Raw genomic sequence first — 22,422 nt, 5'->3', positions numbered from 1 at the left:
AACAAAAGAAACAACAGGTGTTGGCAAGGATGTGGAGAAAGGGGAACCCTCTTACACTGTTGGTGGGAACGCAAACTGGTGTAGCCACTCTGGAGGAGTATGGAGGTTCCTGAAAAAGTTAAATAGAACTACCCTATAACCCAGCAATTGTACTACTAGGTATTTACCCAAAGGATACAAAAATACTGATTCGAAGGGGCACATGCCCTCTGACGTTTATAGCAGCGCTACCGACAATAGCCAAACTATGGAAAGAGTCCAAATGTCCATCGACTGATGAAGATATAGTATATACATAAATGGTGTATCACTCAACAATCAAAAAGAATGAAATCTTGCCATTTGCAACAACGTGGATGGAGCTACAGTGCATTTTGATAAGCAGAAAAAGTCAGAGAAAAACGAATACCTTATGATTTCACTCATATGTGGAATTTAAGAAACAAAACAGATGAACACAGAGGAAGGGGAAAAAAAAGAGGAAAGCAAACCATAAGAGACTCTTAACTATAGAGAACAAACTGTGGGTTGATGGAGAGAGGTGGCCATGGGATAGGCTAAATGCAAGATGAGTATTAAGGACAGCACTTGTTGGGGTGAGCACGAGTATTATACGTAAGTGACATAATCATTAAGTTCTACACCTGAAACCAACTTTATCGTGTATGTTAACTAACTAGAATTTAAATAAAAACTTGAAAAAAAAGGTCTGCCTTCTCAGTGCCAGCATCAGAGTAGCTTAACGCTGTTGGAGACAAAAAAAGTACACACTTAGGTGACTGATTATACTCTAAATTCAGAGCCACAAACCTGAAATAGACACATAAACTGTCCAGAAACTAAGTTATATTTCCTTCGAATTCACTTTCCCTGAGAATACTACCTAACAAATTCTCTAACTGCAAACCTCCCCATACTCAGTCTCCAGCCGATACCTTCACTTCAGACTTTCTTGATCAAACTGCAGCAATCATTCTCCTCGTCCTCCACCACCAAGCCTATAAATCCATCCCATATTCTCCTCTCTCCTATAAAAATAACACAGAATGTTCTTAATTCCTATCAAAAGCCAATCCTTTCCTTCCTACATTTTCAAAAACTGTTTCTTGCCAAATTATTCTGCCCTTTCCTCACCATCTATTTATCCCTTTGTATTAGACCACTAGTTCTCACCAACACAATTTTGCCCCCCGGGGGACATGTGGCAATGTTTGAAGTTGTTTTCAGTTGTTACAAGTGGGTGATGCTACTATGACATAGTGCGTAGAAGCCTAGGATGTTACTGAGCATCCTATAAAACACAAGACACCTCCCTCCCCCAAACAAAAATTATCTGGTCAAAAATGTCAACTCTGCCACAGCTGAGAAACTCCATACTAGACCTCTTCTACTATCAATCACTCTCAAAAGCCCTCTCTTGAGCCCATATTCTCCTAAGCTACGTCCTATTTCTATGCCTTCCTTCATAGTGAAGCTTCTTAAATGAGTTGTCCACAAAGCTATCTCCACTTCTCCATCCATATTCTACTTTTCGGCTTACTCAGACTTCCACCAAACCTTTCTTTTGAAGTAACTGTTGTCAAGTCCCCATGTACCATCCTTGACTAAGTTCTGTTGATTCTGTCAAAAATGTGTCTTGAAGCTGTCCATTTCTTTTCATTTTCACTGTCACCATGCTGGAAAAGTCACCACTGTCAGCTCCAGCAAAAGCCTCTTAACAGGGACCTTGGCTTTCACTTGACCCATCTGCATAAAGCAGCTAAAATGATCTTTTAAAAATACTTCCCTATTGGAGCGCCTGGGTGGCTCAGTTGGTTGAGTGCCCAATTCTTGATTTCAGCTCAGGACTTGATTCTGAGGTTGTGGGATCGAGCCCCATGTCAGGCTCTGTGCTGAGCATGGAGCCTATTTAGGATTCTTTCTGTTTCTCGCTCTGCCCCTCTGTCCTGCTCCACTCTCTCTAAAATTAAAACACACACACACACACACACACACACACACACACACACACACAGGAACCAAAAAACCTGTCCTTATTTTAATCCTTTAGTGGCTTTCTACTATGCTTTAATAAAATTCACATTATACAATGACCCATAAAGTGCTCCTGCTTCTCGCCCCTGTACTTCTTTCCAACCTCACCTCCTTCCACTAAACCCTCTGCTCACTATGCTCCATGAACACTGGCCTCCTCTATGTTCCTCAGACGTGCCAAGCTCTCTCCCACTTCAGATGTGTACTACTGGTCTCTCTGTGCCCAGTTCTTCACATGGTTGGCTCACAGCTTGTCACTCAATAGTGTATCACTTGGTTTCTTTCTTGGCATTCATCTTATGTAATAACAGGTTATTTTCATTTTTACAGCTAATATCTCTATATGCTGTCTATGTGCAGCATATAGAGATATTAACTCTTTGTTAACTTAATCCTCAAAACCTGTAAGCCATTATTTTTATACAGAAATGAAGAAACCGAAACATAAAAGGTCATAAAGCTAGAGTACAGCAGAGCCAGGATTCGAACCTGAGCATTCCAGCTCTGAAGCCCATACTCCTAACTACTAAGCTGCACTCCCTTTCTGTTCATTTAACTCTTTATTGTTGGTAATACAGGCATCTGAAACTGAAATCTTGTCTGTCTTATGAACAAGTGTTAGATGCACAGACAACACTCGATGAATTTTAAATACTGGTAAATGAATCACCTAACTCTAATTGCCTGATAAGAACATGGGGATTTCCCCACTCACATCTTGTGTATGGCAGCCAATGTTGCTAAGTATCTCATAAACGGTCCTTCTTCACTTGTCTAAATTCTTCAGATATAATTATTAATTCAGCCCCTCCTCCCCTTAAAATCTATCCCAACTTACTTTGCTAATTCTAGTCCCAAATAACATAAAAAAGTGGCCATATGCCATTGAAACAACATGAAGATGGAAAAAAGCATCTTAAAATATTACAAAAATCCTCTGAGGTCCAAAAAATTTACAACATTCTATTCTTATTCTTTGGGGACTGGCTTGCTTCCAAGCATGAAACAAAAGCCAGCAGACAGGTGATAACCAGCACTGAATGCCCACAGCCAGACAACTGGGGAAATAACCAGTATCTAGACTCAAATTGCAACTTTACTACTTAACATAAAGAGAGATCCCTTAAGAGTATCTTCTTGGGGCACCTGGGTGGCTCAGTTAGTTAAGCGTCTGACTTCAGCTCAGGTCATGATCTCACAGTCCGTGAGTTCGAGCACCGGTCGGGCTGAGTGCTGACAGCTCAGATCCTGGAGCCTGCCTTGAATTCTGTGTCTCCCTCTCTCTCTGTCCCTCCCCTGTTCATGCTCTCTCTCTCTCTCTCTCTCTTTCCTTCAAAAATAAATAAAAATTAAAAAAAAAAAAAAAAAAGAGTATCTTCTTATCCAAAAAATGGTGAATGAGAATTCTTATTTCAAGAAAAGAAGCGCTAAATGCGGTAATTCAGTGACTAGCTCATAGCAGAAGCCATCAAACCAGGCTTCAGGATTAGTAATTTCCACTTTGTTCAAGTAAGTACACTAATTACCTTACATTTAATTTTAGCTCAAAGATACTTATTTAAATGCCAGGCAATAATATTAATATGAACAGAACTAACATTTGTTGAGTACCTATTATCCTCTAGATACTGTCTTAAGCCCTTTGCCTGTTTTAACGTACACATCATTTCAGTTTTACAGATGGAAGAGCAGATGGTTTAAGTAATTCATCTATAGACATACACAAGTAATTCACCTAAAGCCATATTACACAGAAGATGATAGAGCCAGGAGTAAACCCCAGATGGTCTGATTCAAGACCCCATACTCTTACCACTAAGCTATACTTTCTCTTTGGGGAGAGAAAGATAGGAGTAAGACATTTCCCTTTGCCCTCAAGGAGCTTTAGTTCAGTTTTATATGAATTCTATTATTCAAAGTCATTTCAAATCACCCCAGGTTTAGGTTTTGTTCACTAACAGAGACTTCTTAATACAAGGTCAAGTCATAAAATTCAACTTTGCTGCACAAGCACATTATACTTTCACCAACAATTAAGTAGTTCCCAAGAACCGAGAAAGAAAAAGGCTATCTATACTATATAGGTAGATCCTAAATGGACTGAATACAGCACAAGTTTCCCTATCTGTGGTGGCAACAAAGGAGATTATTTCACTCTCTCATCCTTCTCCTTACTGTTCCATGTAAGATGACTGTATAGTTGTACTTGCTAGTCTTAAGAAGGAAACTCAAGTGAGTTTTATCTTTACAACCCTATTCCACAGAGACAGACTTACCTTTTACCTGCGTAAGGTCAATCCCTTTCTCTGCTGCCAATTTCTTTGCAAGAGGACTAACGAACAACCTTCCCTTTGGTCCAGCAGGAGTAGTAGGGCGGGTGGCTGAAGGTGTAGGGGCTACAGGTTGGGGAGTTGGAGGAACAGGGGCCACCTTTTGAAAAAAGTTAGATTGTTAATTCACTACTGCAAAGGCTGGTCTGAAAGATAAGGAGTTTACATTTTATTAAGAAGTCAAGATATATTAAGTAACTTTTATCTTTCTCTCAAAGATCATAATGCACATTTCCCCTGCTTAACCAACTTAATATAACAATATGAAGAGGAACAACAATACTTTATGTCAAAGACAGTACCAAGTTATCTTTGTGATAACATGGAGAGGCAGGAAATTTAATACTGTTATCCAGTATATAATATCTTCATAGGCTTTCTTCACGTTACTCTCTTGCTGCTTCTTATTCTCATTTTCTTTTTTTTTTTTATTTAAAAAAAAAATTTTTTTTTTAACCTTTGTTTTTTATTTTTGAGACAGAGAGAGACAGAGCATGAATGGGGGAGGGTCAGAGAGAGGGAGATACAGAATCTGAAACAGGCTCCAGGCTCCGAGCTGTCAGCACAGAGCCCGACGCGGGGCTCGAACTCACGGACCGCGAGATCATGACCTGAGCCGAAGTCGGACGCTTAACCGACTGAGCCACCCAGGCGCCCCTCTTATTCTCATTTTCTTACATGACCAACATGGTTTTTGCTTTCAGTTATCGTCATTTCAAAGTAATAAATTATGCTGGAAGGTTCCATGTTGAAAATATCTTAATAAACCAGCACTACTACTTGCCAGCTCCCCACAAACGTAGGGCAGTAAGAAATCAAGTTTCCTTTGACAAAAATATTGTACGTAATCTAAACTCACATGATTCTAACATCTACAGAAGGTTGGTGATAATGTTATCTATGCCTGGACTTCACACAAGTACATAATAGATATATAGTATATAATGTAGAGCATATAAGCAACAAGACTAAATTCTAAGCAAAACAAGCCATGCTACATCAAGGTTCTAATGTATTATAAACAGAAACCTGACCCACTATCATAAGCAAATACCAAGAGTACTGACAGTAACAAAGATTAGTTGACCCTCCAACGACATGAGTCTGAACTACACAGGCACACTTACACACGGATTTTTATGGTATGGGACTGTAAATGTGTTTTGTCTCCTTTATGATTTTAATAACATCTTCTTTCTCTAGTGTGCTTTAAGAATACAGCATACAATCTATATAATATACTAAATATATGTTAATGGACTGTCTACGCTGTTGGTTAAGGCTTCTGGTCAATAGCAGGCTTAGCAGTTAAATTTGGGGGGAATCCAAAGTTATACATGGATTTGCAAGGGCGCAGTTTGTGCCCCAGTCCCTGTGTTGTTCATGAGTCAACAATATATAATAAATTCTACAGAAACTGGGGAATGAAGTATTAACTTCCATATACACATCTACACCTAAAGCATAAAAAGAACATGTCATCTCAGCTTTGTTCTCAGCAGACCTCATGACAGTAGGAAAAAAGAAACAGACACAGGTCAAACAACTATTAGGTGGGCAGTGCAGTGCCACATACCTGTAGATCTCCACAAATGCTCACTATGTCCATCTTTTTTTGTTTTTCTTTTTCAGATTTTTTTTTTTTTTTAAGTAATCTCTATACCCAACATGGGGCTTGGATTCACAATCCCAAGATCAAGTCATGCGCTCCTCCAACTGAGCCAGCCAGGTGCCCCTAACTATCTCCTTCTTTATTCGTAGAGTCTTAGGGTGGGAAGGAACCTAGGATATTATCCAGTCTAATCCCTTAATTTAGAGATGAACAAGGTAATGTTTCCTCAATTCTAGAAGCATACATACCGGGGGTGGAGGAGATGGTGGTGCTTGTGGTTTTAAATCAGTTACTTCAGTTGGCCTATAGTCAGCAAATGCTGGTATATCTTCCTCTTTTTCTACAATGATACAGAGTGGGGTTCCTAGAGGGACATCTCTTGTGCCTTCAGGGATCAGGATTTTTGCCAGGTAACCCTCTTCCTGTACTTCAAAACCTTGAATAGAAAGAAAAACCATTATGGGACTTAAGGAACTCCACTATCTCACCAAACTCAAAGCAGTTTTAAGTAAAAAGCTCTTCTCCTTCAAGCTAGCTACCCAACCTTTGGTGAGCTACTCTACCTCTTTATGTCACAGCTCCTTCAACTACAAAATGGGGTAACGATAATACTTACCTCACAGGGACGTTATAAGAATTAATATTTTCCAAGAACCTAGAAACAGTACCTGGTACAAAGTAAATACTAAATAAATAGCTGTTTAGTGCACTATGAGAGATTACAGACAGTAGTTAATTCTGAATATTTTTCTAAAAACATCTCTAAGGGAAGCCCCTACACAGACCCATAAGACCTCAAGCTGGCATCAACTGTACCAGTATGACATCAGCTGTACTGCTAAAAATAAGAACCACATGGATGTTAAATTAAGGGAACTACTAGGTTTGACAGTGATGTGGGATAAATTATGCCCCTAAAAGCACCTTTGGAGTTTTTCAAAGAGATTATATTGGGTATTCAACTATTCCAATGTAAAGAATATGGTATTACTAGGGTTTCTAAGGAATTTACAACTTAACATTTTATTCAGCTACTGCTCTTGGAAAGAACTCCAATGTGAAGTGTTTCAAAAGTAAAACTAAAAGAAGCCATCGCAGAGAACAATTTTTGCCTTGCAGATCTGGGCTTTCTGTTGTGTTGTGCCTCTCCCTGATGAACACATCTTTGACAAATCTTTCCCTTCTCCAGTTAAGCATTAATATCCAATAAGAGATTTAAAAAAAAAAAAAAAAGACTTCAGGGCCACAATAGAGTTGGACCAAGGTAATACTTCTCCAGTGCCTAGAGTCTCTAGAATACTATCTCCATAGCTATACTGGTATTCAAGTTAAAATGCAAAGCTCATCTATTGTTACCAAGATGTTTGTTTATATCTTTTTTCACAAACAGAATCCTTTCTTCTAATAAAATCTTCTGGGAGGAATACAATATACAAAAGGATAAAAAAGTGGTTGCCCTGGTGGAAGTTGGGAAAAGGGGCAGGGCACAACAAAGTCCTGTCATGAAGTCTCCTTGCCCCAAAGTACCATCAATGACTCAGGGGGTTGGAAGAATACAATCTAAAAACCACCATTGCAGAGGATGCCCAGAATCTCCCACTGCATCTTTGAGGACTGGACAGGAAATAGATTCATCTACTAATTATCTGTAAATATCATCACAAATATACAATTGTCTAGGTGGGTTTTGTTCTGGGCATAACGATGAATCAGAAAGGGAATACATGGAAACGTGACATGATACCCAAACAGGTATCATGACTCTATCAGTCGTTCTCAAACTATGAAACCAATCCAAACCCTGGTTTTAGTTTTTCCTCACAGTCATCTTAAATTCTTTGGTATTTTCCTGCCTTAGAAGTACTTTTCTCATGTTTCTTCTTTTTTCCCTTGCCCAGTTTAGAGAATGGCGGTTCTGATGTAGCTTCTTAGCAACATAAGAATGTTAAGAAGCAAACTCTAACCTAAAAATAATGTCTAAATTGACATATCCTTGATTCATTTAGAGTGTGGTGTGGAACTGACAAATCCCACTACATACACTTCTGTTATGACATATTCTGTTCCAGGAAACGAATCCCCAAAATTAAAATTTTTCATGTTATCACTCACTCATTATAGGATAGGACGGCAATCCTCTTCCCTCATTGGAAAACTCAGTGCCTCAACCATTAAGAGCTGAAGAAATCTCACCTATAGTGGCCTTGTCAGTCTCTATCTCTGCCAATAAATCTCCTTCACTTAGCTTCTCACCCACTTTTTTTTCCCATCTCTGAACTGTGCCCATGGTCATGGTGGGAGAGAGGGCAGGAAGAACCACCTGCAGAAATAAACACACATTACTGCTTAATACGAGGAAGACTTGGAAACAATGGCACTCAAGCAAGCTTCAAGAGCTTTATGGAATGATAGTGACTCTGATGATCCAAATTCCCATCTGTCTAATGCCTTCCTAAAGTAAAAGTTCAATGCCTCAATGCCCCACCAGTTAAATCATCCTTCAAATCTCAAGCTTTACATTATCACTCATACTTTGATTCCTCCCCCTCCAAAGTTAAAAGCAATGGGTATACATGAAAGATTTCTTCCTAGATAGTCAAAATTAATTCAATTACATCTCTAAACACAGAATATCTTTTCTTCTTTTTTATTACATAGGTTAAGCTAGAATTTTTCATTTCCACAGAATGACCTTGGTCTAGAGTATTTCATTAAAATTTTGCTGTGCTCTGTATGAGCATATATCCTTTTACTCAGAGGAAACTTCATTCTCCCAAACTTCCGGATACCTTACCAAGATAAAAAAAAAAAGAACATTATGAAAAATTATATACCAACAAATTGAATAACTGAGAAGAAATGGATAAATTACTAGAAACATATAACTTTCCAAAATTGAACTGGGAAGAAACTGAAAACTTGAACAGACCAATCACTAGCACCGAAACTGAACCCAAAACTCCCAACAAACAAAAGTCCACAGATGGCTTCACAGATGAATTCTACCAAACATTTAAAGAAGAGTTAATACCAGGACACCTGGGTGGCTTAGTTGGTTAAGCATCTGACTCCTGATTTTAGCTCAGGTCATGATCTCACAGTTCGTGGGATCGAGCCCAATTTCGGGCTCTGCACTGACAGTGTGGACCCTGCTTGGGATTCCCTCTCCCTCTCTCTCTCTCCCACCCTCCCTCTTGCCCCTTGCCTGCTTGTGCACACACATGCTCTCATTCTCAAAATAAGTAAACTTGAAAAAAATAAAGAGGAGTTAATACCTAGTCTGCTCAACTATTCCAAAAAATAAAAGAGGAAGAAAAACTTCCAAATTCATTCTACAAGGCCAGCACTACCCTGATACCTAAACCACCAAAAAAAAAAAAACAAACAAAAACAAAAAACACCAAAACCCCCCCCCCAAAAAAAACCCAAAAAAAATCACTACAGCCAATATCTGATAAACATAGATGCAAAACTCCTTAACAAAATATTAGCAAACTGAATCCAACAATACATTCAAAAAAAATTCATTCACCACGATCAAAGAGATTTATTCCAGGGATGCAAGAATGATTCAATATTTACAAATCAATGTGACAGATCACATTAATAACAAAAAGGATAAAAACCATATGATCATTTTGACAGATGCAGAAAAAGCACATGACGAAGTACAATACCCATTCATGATAAAAACCTTCAGCAAAGTAGGTTTAGAGGGAACATACCTCAACATAGTAAAGGCCATATATGACAAACCTATAGCTAATATCACCTTCAATGGTGAAAAACTGAGAGCTTTCCTTCTAAGATCAAGAAGAAGACAAGGATGTCTACTCTCACTTTTATTCAACATAGTACTGGAAGTCCTAGCCACAAGCAATCAAACAAGAAAAAGAAACAAAAGGCATCCAAACTGGTAAGGAACAAGTAAAACTCTCACCCTTTGCAGGAAAAATAAACAAAAGAACTGTTCTTACAACAGTGACTTCCGCCCCAATAAAATCTAAACATCAGACTGGCTGACCTAAATGAAAAAGTGCTTTGACATTCGTATGGCTTGTGTGTCCACTGAATTTAGACGCTTTACTCCGTTATTATGGGTTTTGTTTGCTTCCTCTCAACACCAGGATTATGCTGAGAGAAAAATCATTTCAAATAAAGCCTCAGGAAGGCACGAAAAAGAAGAAACACAAACTTGGAATGCTAATTACAAACTTTTTTAAATGTTTTTTTCTGTTCAGAAGTTGTCATCTCCACCTACTTCTTAAAAACTAGTGAGGCCAATAATCTCCACACAGTATCTTAAAGGATAATTAAGACACAACTGTAACACTTTGCACACAAAGCTACACACAGAAAATGGAGAAAAATGAGTGAGTCTTATGTAGTGAGAGACAGTTTGCTAAACAGGATGAAATAAATGTGTGAACTCAACATTGCACAAAACGTCTATTAACAACAGACCACGGAGAAGAACATCATGCCCAAAAAAGAAAATGATTCCTATACAGAAATGTCTACAAATACACTAGGTGAAAGAAAAGTTTTAGTTTTAAACCTTCAGAAAAAGGCCAGCTGCTTTTTTACCCATTTCCAATATTCAAAACACAAATATACATGGGATAACCCTAGTATCTAATAAACTGCTTTAGTCTCTTAGAAACAGATTTAACAGAACCAACAGTGATTACTATTTATTCACTTCAGCTCTTTTGCTATGCTATTATATATGTTTATTTTACACTGACTCTTTATTGTCAGTTTCCTCATTTATTAATATTACTGGACTACTTCACCCACTCTTAGAAAAAAACACCATATGTCAAAGAAAAACATCAACTGATGACTTTTATTCAATAGATAACGTGTGAGGCCTACTAAACACTCTATAATGTTCTTGAATGAACACTGCCAAGAACTATCTTGTCTACCACGTGGAGGTTGGGAAAGGTTAAAGGAATTGTCCTAGTTCATATACCTGGAAATAACAGCTAGGAGTAAAACTCAATTTTCATGTTTCAATCTCAACTTACTTTCAAATGACAAGAGCTAGCCATATTTAACACCATTGTCCAGGATGGGATAGCCATCGATGAAAAATAATGAACAATAAATTTTCTAGAGCAAACACCCAGAGGCTGAGGCTCACCTGCATGTGAGTGGGATAGGAGCTACCAGGAGCCTGAGCAGAAGGTGTGGGTGGTGAAGCAGGGGCAGCGGGGGTTGGTGCTGCGGCTGCTTGCGGGGTAGGTGCTGCCGCGGAATCCAGTGTGTAATTTTTAAAGGCCTCAATATCCTCAGGCCTAAGGAAGAGAAGGAATGCGTAAATACAGGGAGTTATAAGGCAAGTTTACCTCCTAGAAAAGTAGAATTAGAAACCTTTAACTCCTATTTTCTCAATTCTGGGTTTAAATACTCCACCAAGCACGTAAGTTCCACAAATTACCAAAGTACTACTCACTTCTCAACTGTGATGCAGATGATTGCTCCAACTGGAACATCTCTGGTACCTTCAGCCACAAGTATCTTTGCCATGTAACACTCCTCCAGGCTCTCAAATCCAACAGTGGCCTTATCAGTTTCGACCTTTTAACACAAAGCAGGAGCTTAAGCTCGTGCTACCAGTATGAAATTTATTAGATTGTGCCTAGAATCACACAATTCAACAGTCTGGTGAAGATGTGAAGATAAAGCCTCTTATTATAGATCTGAAAGGAATTATTTAAAAAAAACACCTTAGCTAAAAATCAGTCTGGCTAGTTGCTGACAGCATCTCTAATCAACCTTCTCTAATATCAGGTTGTAAAAACCATCTAAGTTTCTTAAGCAAAAAGAGTAAGTACCTATCCGGAAAGCGAACACTCAGTGTAGCTAAGCCAGTTCCTTCTGACTCATTTCCATATTTTAAACAACTTACCTCTGCAATTAGTTCACCCTCATTGATTTTTTCCCCTTCCTTTTTTTCCCAACGGGCTATGGTGCCTGCCTGCATTGTGGGGGAAAGAGAGGGCAATGGAACCTGGAGGAAAAAAGGAGAAACAATAAATTTTAAAAATGTTATCTCTCAGTCTGGTTTAATATTTCATTCAATTTTACTTAATGCGAAGAGTGTACTGAGTCTCATCTCATGCCGGGCACTGGGGACAGAAAGGGAGTTCCTGCCACCAGTTCTCCAGTGACAGGGTTCCTGCTCCACAATCCTGCGGGACTGACAGAGCACCTAATTCAGCAGACACTGCACAAATAGCTTCAGGTTTGGAACCCTTCTTTCAATGGACTAGACCAGGAGAGGGAAGCCTGGAATTCTTTCCCTTCAATAGAATAAACAGATCAGAAAGATAAGCTCAACAGCCAGAGCAAAGGTGGGTATTGGAGAAAGGACAAATGATACATACTAGGAACGGGGTGGAGGATCACTAAAGACTCAGAGAGAAGATTCCAACGCCAAGAAGTCTGCCCTGAAGGACAAACTGGCTCCCGTGAAGGGCAGGTCTGGGGCTCACCTTCTGATGCGGGGGCAGGCTGTAACAGCGGCGGCTAGGCGATCCCAAAAGCTGCAGCGCGAGGCGATTCCTCGGTGTGGCCCACGAGCTGGGGCTCCACCCGCAGAGTGCGCGGACCCTGCCATACCCCGCGGTCCCGCTGCTGCAACGAGCCGGAGCCGCGCCAGCCCGCGGGGTCACGCAGGGAGCTCCCGGGTCCTCCCGCAAGGCGGTCCACCGAGCCCCGAATCCTGCCCTTGGGGCCACATTCCGTGCCCGTCGAGCACAGACTCGCCACATACTACCAGCGACCCCCACACCCCAAAACCAACGCCGTCTCCGGAGTGACCTCTCCAAGAGCAGTGCGGCGTTGCCGTCAGCCACACCGCGCAGCCGCACATTGTCGTAAAATGGGCTCCAAAAGGTCGGCGCCACCCCTCCCCAGACCAGAAATGGGTGGAACGTCAGCTGTTCTGCCGGTAGTAGGCTAACGGGTGGCCCACAGCGGGTAGGGGCGACTACTTTGGATCCACGGGGGCAGGGGTGTTCCAGCGGAGGCAACGTAGGGGCAAGTTTGGGAGAAATGAGACGCAGGGAGGAGTAGGAAGGTGGAAGGGTCCTAAGGCATCTCAGGGTAAGACGGAGCCGCCAGGGAGGGGCCTAAAAAGGCGGCAAGAGCCGGCTACTAAAGGCAGGATGGTCTGAGAGGTGGGCTGAGGGGAGTGGCCAAGTTTTGAGAAAAGCGGAGAAGTGAGCGGGGAGGACGCGCCTGATGCTGAGAGCCCGAGGCCAAGGGCGCGGTCTTGGGGCGCTGAGGAAGGTTTGGCGAGCGGAGCGGGTCAGCTCGTTTCTGTGGTGTAACCTCCCCCACCCCCGCTCCCGCCCTTCCTGACCCTTCCGTGCTCAGGTGTGGGCCTCACTCGGTGCAGTCTGCGGGAGGTTACAAAGCTTTAGTTTCGCGTTTGTAGCATAACCGGCAATCCCAGTGAACAGGTTTTCCAGCCAAATGAAGGGCAGCCAAACGGAAGGTTAGTTTCCCCATTCGGCTGTGCCGTAACGGGACTAAGCGTAGGAAGATACAAGGTTACAAAACAGATTTGCGTTTCTAATCTATAGAATCCCTTTAGATCGCAAAAAACTTCGTTATGCTTGACATATTTCTTTTTTTTTTTTTTTAATTTTTAAAATGTTCATTCATATTTTGGGAGCCAGAGCGTGACGGGGAGGGGCAGAGACGGAGACAATCTGAAGCAGGCTCTAGGCCCCGAGCTATAGGGCTCAGGCGCTCTGTGAGATAACGACCTGAGGTGTAGTCCCACACTTAAACGACTGAGCCCCCCAGGTGCCCCTGTTATGCTTGAAGTATTTCATACCGAAACTAAACTATAACCCCGTGAGAGCGGGGAGCATGTCTATATTGTTCTTTGATGTATCCCCGGAGTTTAGTATAGTATCTGGTAAAGAGTAGAGGTTGAGTTCGTGTGGTTTGAATTAAATGAAGTTACCTACAACATTTGTTAGGTACGCTTCTGTAGGATTATCATCCTGTAATTAAAAAAAAAAAACAAACCTCATTTCTGAGCTGCATTTAGATCTCTAAGTCCCCAGTGTACAGATGGTCATAGAACACCAAGAAAAAGAAAAAAAGGAAAAACCAACATTTGAAAATATGTCAGCCTTTGCTAGTAATTAAACATTGGGAAAATTAAAGACAGTACTATTTCATACTCAAATAGGAAACTGTAAAAAGTAAAAAAATGAGATGGCAGGGAAAGAGATGCAGTTGTTGAGTGGACTGAATAGTTGGTTGTTTTTTTTTAATGAAGTTTGGTTTTCTTTTGTTATTTTATTATTTTTTTAATGTTTATTTATTTTTGAGAGAGAGAGAGAGAGAGAGACACAGAATCCGAAGCAGACTCCAGGCTCTAAGCTGTCAGCACAGAGCCATTCGCGGGGCTTGAACTCCATGAACCAAACTGCAAGATTAAGACCTGAGCTGAAGTTGGACGCTTAACCAACTGAGCCACCCAGGTGCCCCTGGTTGTTTTAAATACACATTTTTGAAAGTCTCTAATGTCTCTTTTGCATTAAAGACTTTTGTCATACAGGGGCTCCTGGGTGGCTCAGTCAGTCGGTTGGGTGTCCGACTTCAGCTCTGGTCATAATCTCATGGCTCATGGGTTTGAGCCCCGCGTCGGGCTCTGTGCTGACAGCTCAGAGCCTGGAGCCTGCTTCGGATTCTGGGTCTCCCTCTCTCTCTGTGCCTTTCCTGCTCACACTCTGTCTCTCCTTCAAAAATAAACATTAAAAAAAAAAAGACTTTTGTTACATAGTTGATGCTCAGGTTCTTATTTGTTTGCACATTTACATATAATTTCAAAAGAAGTGCTAAGTCAGTGAATTTTCTTTGACAGTAATAATGTTTTGTGCTTACATTTGAAATAACAACGGTAAAATGTCTATAGCAATGAAGTAATCCTTATCTCCGCTCCCCAAGTAATGAGTAAACATGTTACCAGGGAGATCACTTGAGGGAATGGACTTTCACTAAATGTAAATGGCTTTACTGATTAATTTCGGTCAATAAACACAAGTGAAAATGATGAATGGTATTTAGTTTGCAAACTCCATTTTATTCATGGTTTTTTCTGCTTTTTTAAAAATTAGTTCACAAATCTGGTACATACAGGCAGTTAAAAAACTGGTTATCACTTTGATAATCAGAAGCCTCTGGTATAACACAGTCTTCATGAAAACAAAACAGGGAGAATGCATGGTGGTAATCTCTTTGAAAGCAATGCTTGCAAACATCCATGTTTCTAAGAAAAATATAATTTTACATATATATTTTAAGCAAGCTATACCTCTTACATAAATTCAGACAATAGGAGTGTGCAATCATAATGCTTATTTTATGGAAAAAATGAAAATTATAATTATGCCATAATTGCTTTTCAGTAATTATTAGAGTCCTCTTGGATTTGATGTGTTTTCCCTAATTTTCAACTATCCTGGTCAAAAGGAGCTGAAATGGTAGTAAGTAGGAATGCCAATAAGGAGAGTTTAACTCAAATTCTTTAGGTACAAATTATATAGTGTTTCAATTCCAGCTAATTTAGGGAACTGAGAATAGTTGTCAATTTTTAAATGATGACTTTTGAGGAACTGAGCTTTCTTCTAAACTAGTTTTTGTGAGAGGATCATTTTTTTTTTTTTTAATCTAACAGGATTTAGAGGTTATTTGAGCTCAAGACATTCTAGTCCCTTGGTTTTTTCAAAGAGAATTTCAGCAGTGTCAGGATGGACTATCCCTCAAAAATGTCACTAGGGGACAGTTCTCTGAATAAATCAAGAGGCTTCTAGTGCAGCCAGAGTAACAAACAGGAATCAATTCAAACCAGAAGGAACCAAAGCACAACACTTCCTCACAAGGTTCTGGTCTTCAGAAACTGGAATGAGGATTGCCAATACACTGTACACAAGAATTACTGGAGTGACATCCTGTAATCCGGGTGTTTCGTTATTACCTGTGGCATAGGAGATTCATGAGCTAAAGGGGAAAAAATTATCTCCTTTTCTCCCCTGACTTCAACTTCAGATTTCTATAGAGGCACTAAGGCCATGCATCTCCTCTTCCAAAGGACAGAGCTATAAAAGCCAAATAAGGTGAAGGAATTTGGCATTTTTCTTCCATTCAATTTTCTCTGAAAAGTTAAATTCTCCATAACGGTAAGGACGTTTGCTCAAAGAAAACTGACAAGTAAAAACTAAAGAAACAGACATTCAAGATCAATTGTACTGGAAATACAGTAACGGATTTTGGCCTGACAACTCTCATGCTGTCTTATAGCAAAACACTAAAATTCATGCAACAGAGAAATTGGTGACATGAGGACTTTTACTCCAGACTTCCTGGGGGAAAAAACACTCAGAATATACTGTTTTCTTCTGTTTGCTTCATAATGTATTATTCTTGCTTTTGACTGACTGTCCCAAACTTTCCCAGTCATTTTTGATGAGAAATTCTTCAAAAGGAGAAGATCAAGCGAACTTACTGAAAGATATCAGGTATCTTATGAGCTCCTTCCATCTGCTAGAGGAGCAATCAAATAGATTATGTAAAACTACCTCCACAACATGAAACTACCTCCACAAGGAAAATGGCAGGTAGAATTAGAACCAGGAGTTAGTTGTCATCAGCATACTTGTAACAAAATAAAGCTTGTTCTGAAACCACAAGGGCTAGGAGAAGAGCCTGTATAAAAGCTACTGGGTTCTCTAGAAAATGGATACAGTATACAGAATGTGAGAAGATACAGAACTCACACTCAAGTTACAAAAATAGACATGGTTCTCAGACAAAAGGCAAATGAGTACAAAAGAATTCTCCAAACATGAACTATTTTTAAAAGACACATCTATATAAAACAACAAAATGTCATTTCAGAGCTCCAGTGAGTAGTTTGTTAAAACAGTTGGAAAAGGGAGATGAAATAGAGACAGACAGATCAAGAACCCAGAACTGACATGTCTGACTCTTCTGGTTGGCAGTGGTCACAGGCTGACTGCTTTGGGGAATGAATATGTGTGTGTGTGTGTGTGTGTGTGTGTGTGTGTGTGTGTGTGTGTGTGTGTGTGTACATACATATATATACATATGGCTGATTAGTTGATGGTGTTTGGTAAGTGACTGAGAAAACCCTAGTTATTCAGTAATCTCTGAAAGTTTAACTCTTCTTTTAGCTTCTACACTGGACAGTGTTGCACATGAGAAAGGATTCTAGGTTTTTTACCCAGAATCAACCCTGCCATTCACAACTCATGCTCCATGCCCCATGGTTCCTATTGTGCCCTAAAGGATCAACCTAGACTAAATATATAATAGAAAATAACTCTGGCCTTGAAATGAGGAGGGGCAGACCAGTGACTCATGCTCAGTACTCATAAATCACAAATACCAAAATTAATGGTCTGTCTCCTTTTGACTGCAGAGGAGATGCCACGAGCTACAGGAAGTCATGAGAGAAAGAAAGTCAAGAAAATATGGGTAGCAGCACCTTTCCATACCCGCCTGGATTTTTAAGGAGACTTTAAACTCCTTTTTCCTTTCAAACACAAAGTTCATCAGTTGGAAGGGGAAAACATGGCTCTACAGTGACAGAGTCCCTAGAGAAAACTGGCAGTACATGAAACATGCCCTCCATGGGCTAAAGGACAAGTTGCAGAACCAGTTAAGACACAAGAGGCAGCCAAAGGTCTTCCTCAATCGCGGTTTTAGCAAGTATAGCACAATATGGGCTTTTTCCATCCAGTCAACAGTTCAGCACCATCCATGTCCGGTCCAAAAAATTCCTGAAGAGTGGGTTTTCATCTTTGGTACCGCCTCATGAGTTATTCTTGGTTTGCAATAGCTGCAAAGAAGCAAAAAAGCTGGTACCTTTGCCTTGTCTGTGAGTACAAATGCTGGGACTCTGATTGCTGCAACCATTGAGGCCAATTAAAATAAAACTGTAACACACAGGGGTGATGCATCCAATTCCCAGGTTCCAGATAATAGCAGCCATGCCCCTACAGGAGCGGGATCATCCATTCCCATTGGTTAAGGCCTTTGGTTTGTTGTCCTCAGAGTAGAATAAAACACTGTGTTCCCACGGACAAGGAACTCCAGATGGACCCATGGTCTACAGTTGACAGGGGTTTTAAAAAATGTACTACATATACCAGGCACAGAAACAGCACTGGCCTGGGGCTGTTACACTTGGAGAAGCTTCTGTTTTGGTAGCACGAACTAGAAACTTCTTAGTGTATTCTGGTTTTAGTCCTCTTTCCTGAGTGAAACAGCCAGGGGGTGCCAAGTTCCACAAGCCCCCAGTCTAATACTCAGCATTAATTCTCTCCATGGTCTTCTTCCACCCAGGCTACGATTTTCCCTTCCCAACCAGGGATGGCATCGTCATCGTGGAAAACCTAGAGGAAGAAAAAGAAGCCACAGTGAAAAAATAACAGGATAAGACAGTGACTCTCACTAGAAAACTGCTGCTGCTAAAAGTAAGATCTCAAACATAAAGGATAAGAAAATATAGAGAAAAGCCTGAAGCTAGAGGCTATGTCCCTTTGGTTCTGTCCCTAAAGTTATAACTACATATTTATGTATTTAATATTTTTAATGCATGCAATACATTATTATATGTTATTATGTACTATATATTCTTAGTTCTACATCTATGAAATGGTAAAAGCATCCCTAACTCTGCTTTGCTCATGGAGATCAATAAGATTTAATATATTACTAACCATGAAGCACTTTGGGCTCCTTGGGAGAAAGCAGCAGCATAAGCATTACACAAGTGAGAAAGGGGAAAATTTCGGTCCCAAGTATTATAAAGAAAGGGTTAGAAAGAAGACCAAAAGAACATGCAGTTCTTTTTATTCATTCATTCAATGAATTTCTTAAGCCACCAATACAACAGGGCTATTAAAGCATGTTGAGGAAATATTTATGAAATAAAACATCAGCTTTAATCACAATGCAACCACTTGTAATATGTCAGAACCCAGAATTCTCTTCCCTGTATATGGCAGATGGATTATAAAGAGAGGCGTAGGCTAAGAATATAGTCAAGGAGTTGAGAATAAGCATAGGTGATTTTCTAGAAGTTCCTCATTTTCACTATCTGAGAAACTACCATCACAATGTACAGTTCCATATATTCATACCTATTTTACTCTATGTAGGAAGCAGAAAGGTTTCTAAGATTTGACTGCACATAGAAAAGGGACCCCCCCAACCAGGCTTTTGTTCAAGCTTAGGTCCTTTCCTTTTTAAAATCAGTAACTGTATCCAAGTCTGGTCAAAGTGGTTAAGTCCTTGAAGCGAAGAAGCTGTCAACTCCTTGTGCAATTCCCTGACCATCTAGGTCTAGGGTAATCAGACTGTGGTCTGAGGCTCTGGGAAATTCCGCTGACCTGGTTAGGGAACTCGGGTACTGCTGGCTATCAGTCCCTGAGGAGGTGGCTCTGGGAATCAGCAGCACACCACCCAGACTCCCCTCGGATTCTGTACCTCCTCTTTGACAGTGCCAAACTCAGGATCCAGCGCTTTAAAATGATACCGGTGATTCCCCTCCCGGTCAATGGCTGCTTTAAAATCCTTTAGTGTCACCTCCCCCAACCTGCAACAAAAGGCAAGAGCGCTAAAACAGACTGTTCATCAGTAGGCTGGAAAGATGAGACGTTAGCTTTAAACCCAGGCCCCTGCCAAAGACTCTCCAGGAAAAAACAGCATGGCCTTGTTAGGTCCCTGCCCCTGATAACCCAGACAATTCTACAAGAGCAGAGCTGAGGGAGCCAGTCACCATGAGGGAATGAGAATGGCATTCCATCTGGGGTGATCTGGGAATTTAAAAGAGATGTATTGTTTCAGCAGCAGCCAAATCACTTTTCCCTGTTTTACTCTGGAAATAAGACATACCGTCTCGGAGATCTAATTTGCTGAGCCATCAATATGTCTAAGTTCTCTGATTTCCTTCTCTGCAACAATGTTCCATTTCACCATCTTCATCCTTCCAGCTTCAGAAAGCTCCCCTCTAGCCCACAACAAGTAAGCAAACTCTCTAGGAAAGGGGCAGCCTACTCCTTCTCTCAGTAGTTGGTTCCAGAGTTAAAAAAAAAAAAAAAAAATCTTTCTTTCAAAGCCATTTGCCTTACAAGGGAGCATAAATGAATGTTTGAAGGCTGTTAATGTGAATTCTCAACTGCTCAGATGCAGTCATCAGACAGTACCAAGATCAGTGAGGAACAGCCTGGAGGGCTAGTGTGTGATCTATGGCTATCAGTGGAGCTATTTTATGAGCCCTTAAAAAAATTATTTTTCCTAACTTGGAACATATCTGTGTATCAGGACTGGAAGTGCTATTACGGTGTCTGTACCCAGAAGCAGATCAAGACATGTCCCTTGTAGTGCCGCTGGTTAGTGGTAACAATGAGACTAGAACCCTGATCCTGTATTCTTACTGCACTGTACTGATTCTCAAACACTGCTCAGATGGTTGCATGGGCAGTAACTACTGATTCTGCCTCCTGTCCTTTTTAAAAGAGGAATAACGATCCCAGAATCTCACCTCTTTGGTATATTGACCATGAAGGGTGTAAGTGACCGGTCAGTGAAATAGAGCACTTTAGTGCAGGTGCTGCTGACAGCCGGAGAGCTCTGTGAGTGAGGCAACTCTGCAATCAGAGAAAGACTCTATGGTCAGAACCGAATGTGCTCCCAACCATCCCTCAGTTCCAGTTATTCAGAGTGTCCCAGGAGAAGGAAGCTGCCTGAGGTCACAGCACAGCTTTCACACCCTTGCAAAACACCACGTCCACAGGGCGTGAGCCACAGGAAGTCACCACTGAGGCCACAAAGCCAGGAGGTGCTTCGGACATGGACACTATCATGAAGCCATTTCTCACCCGTTCCAGGTTATTTCTAGCAGGCAACAGGAACTTTCCTGACAGGCATTGTTGCTCAGAGTCAAAAGAGGTCAAAGAAGCCAGGCAAGATTTCAGCAAAGGAAGAATGGACGCAATAGCAGGAGCTACAGACACAGCCAACATTCAGACAGCGGGAGAAAATGCTCATGCAATCCACGGACAGAGAAATGAGCAGGGACGAGAATCACAGGAGCACAGTAACGTTAGAAACCGAGATTCCAAGGGGCCTTATGCTTCCTGTACCAAAGGTACGAGACCAGGGTGCCTGGGTGGCTCAGCTGGTTAAGTGACCACCTGTGCTGACAGCACAGAGCCTGCGTGGGAGTCTCTCTCTCCCTCTCTTTCTCTGTCCTTCCCCTGCTAGCATGCTCTCTCTCTCTCAAAATAAATAAATAAACTTAAAAAAATAAAAATAAAGGTACAAGACCTACCTTATCTCTTGGCTACACAGGATCTATATGTGTGGGTCCCATGGTTTTTAACTCAAATTCCTTGGTCCACATCTTATCTCTACCCTTTGTATAGGTACTTAAGGAAAATTTTTAATTAATAAGTACCTATGATTATGACTTTAAGAGGAGAAAAGACTAATTAGGAAACTTTTATCATAAGAACGAACAATTATTGTTGTATCTTATAATCTACTTAATGTAATTGTTATAATACTAAAATCTCTCCTGCAATTCCACTTACACATATTTTCTTAACTTATTCTAGGCATTTCAACATCCTTGTCATATCTGAATCTACTCTTGCATAGACACTGATGGACTCTTAACAGTGGCTTGCGTCTTTCTTGCTTTTGTGGATGTCTCCTAATTTACTACTGAATGTCAGACATCATATGTAAGACAGTAGAGAGTGACTTACAAAATGTTTTTGTTTAGAAATGCGCACACTGATTGTTCCCCAGCCATTAGTAGGGATTGTTAATCTAGACAGGAACTGAGCTGGGATTGGGATTTTTGTTAAGGTTACTTTTGGTGTACCACCATCTTTAAATTCCTCTAGAGTTATGTTTATTTAAAAACAGATTTAAAGGGGCGCCTGGGTGGCTCAGTCGGTTAAGCGTCCGACTTCAGCTCAGGTCACGATCTCACGGTCCGTGAGTTCGAGCCCTGCGTCAGGCTCTGGGCTGATGGCCCAGAGCCTGGAGCCTGCTTCCGATTCTGTGTCTCCCTCTCTCTCTGCTCTTCCCCCGTTCATGCTCTGTCTCTCTCTGTCTCAAAAATAAATAAACGTTAAAAAAAAAATTAAAAAAAAAACAACCAGATTTAAAAAATAAATAAAAATAAAAGGATTCACCCAACTTCTATCCTTTTGTGTCTGACATCATTCACTTAACAGAACGTTTTCAAGGTTTATCCATGTTACAACATGTTATCGGTGCTTCATTCCTTTCTGTGGACGGATAATATTCCATTGTCTGCACGTGTCAGACTTTGTTGATCCATTCTTTGAGTAATGAACATTTGGGTTGTTTCTA

At 40.7% G+C, this 22,422-nt stretch overlaps 2 protein-coding genes and 1 long non-coding RNA gene across 6 annotated transcripts in view; 1 reads left to right on the top strand and 2 right to left on the bottom strand.

The window, feature by feature from the left end:
- Positions 1 to 12,877, bottom strand: part of DLAT (dihydrolipoamide S-acetyltransferase) — a 29,032-nt gene extending 16,155 nt beyond the window's left edge. Inside the window, exons 1-7 of the mRNA XM_007074852.3 lie at positions 12,480 to 12,877; positions 11,894 to 11,995; positions 11,438 to 11,562; positions 11,126 to 11,279; positions 8,170 to 8,296; positions 6,225 to 6,412; positions 4,311 to 4,464 (exon numbers count right to left, since the gene is read on the bottom strand). Of these exons, the coding sequence (XP_007074914.1) occupies positions 4,311 to 4,464; positions 6,225 to 6,412; positions 8,170 to 8,296; positions 11,126 to 11,279; positions 11,438 to 11,562; positions 11,894 to 11,995; positions 12,480 to 12,758 (1,129 nt within the window). The 5' untranslated portion in view covers positions 12,759 to 12,877. The remainder of the gene's footprint in view (positions 1 to 4,310; positions 4,465 to 6,224; positions 6,413 to 8,169; positions 8,297 to 11,125; positions 11,280 to 11,437; positions 11,563 to 11,893; positions 11,996 to 12,479) is intronic.
- Positions 12,878 to 12,892: 15 nt separating this feature from the next.
- LOC107180650 lies at positions 12,893 to 21,998 on the top strand. Of its 3 annotated transcripts, none has more exons than XR_006208546.1 (5): positions 12,893 to 12,966; positions 13,366 to 13,486; positions 18,376 to 18,506; positions 20,925 to 21,184; positions 21,654 to 21,998. It is a non-coding gene; the product is annotated as an uncharacterized LOC107180650 (long non-coding RNA). The 3 variants fall into 3 exon arrangements; XR_006208547.1 differs by having other exon boundaries at positions 12,898 to 12,937; XR_006208545.1 differs by lacking the exon at positions 12,893 to 12,966 and having other exon boundaries at positions 13,103 to 13,486.
- The window catches only part of DIXDC1 (DIX domain containing 1), a 71,605-nt gene continuing 65,315 nt past the window's right edge, over positions 16,133 to 22,422 (bottom strand). For both annotated transcript variants that reach the window (XM_042959125.1, XM_042959126.1), the window contains 3 exons: positions 20,579 to 20,684; positions 19,522 to 19,630; positions 16,133 to 18,425 (listed from right to left, as the gene is read on the bottom strand). In XM_042959125.1, the coding sequence (XP_042815059.1) occupies positions 18,345 to 18,425; positions 19,522 to 19,630; positions 20,579 to 20,684 (296 nt within the window). In that variant the 3' untranslated portion in view covers positions 16,133 to 18,344. The remainder of the gene's footprint in view (positions 18,426 to 19,521; positions 19,631 to 20,578; positions 20,685 to 22,422) is intronic.

The sequence above is a fragment of the Panthera tigris genome, chromosome D1 (genome assembly GCF_018350195.1).
Source record: "Panthera tigris isolate Pti1 chromosome D1, P.tigris_Pti1_mat1.1, whole genome shotgun sequence".
Taxonomy (NCBI): Eukaryota; Metazoa; Chordata; class Mammalia; order Carnivora; family Felidae; genus Panthera; species Panthera tigris.
This window is presented reverse-complemented; position numbering and strand designations above follow the sequence as displayed.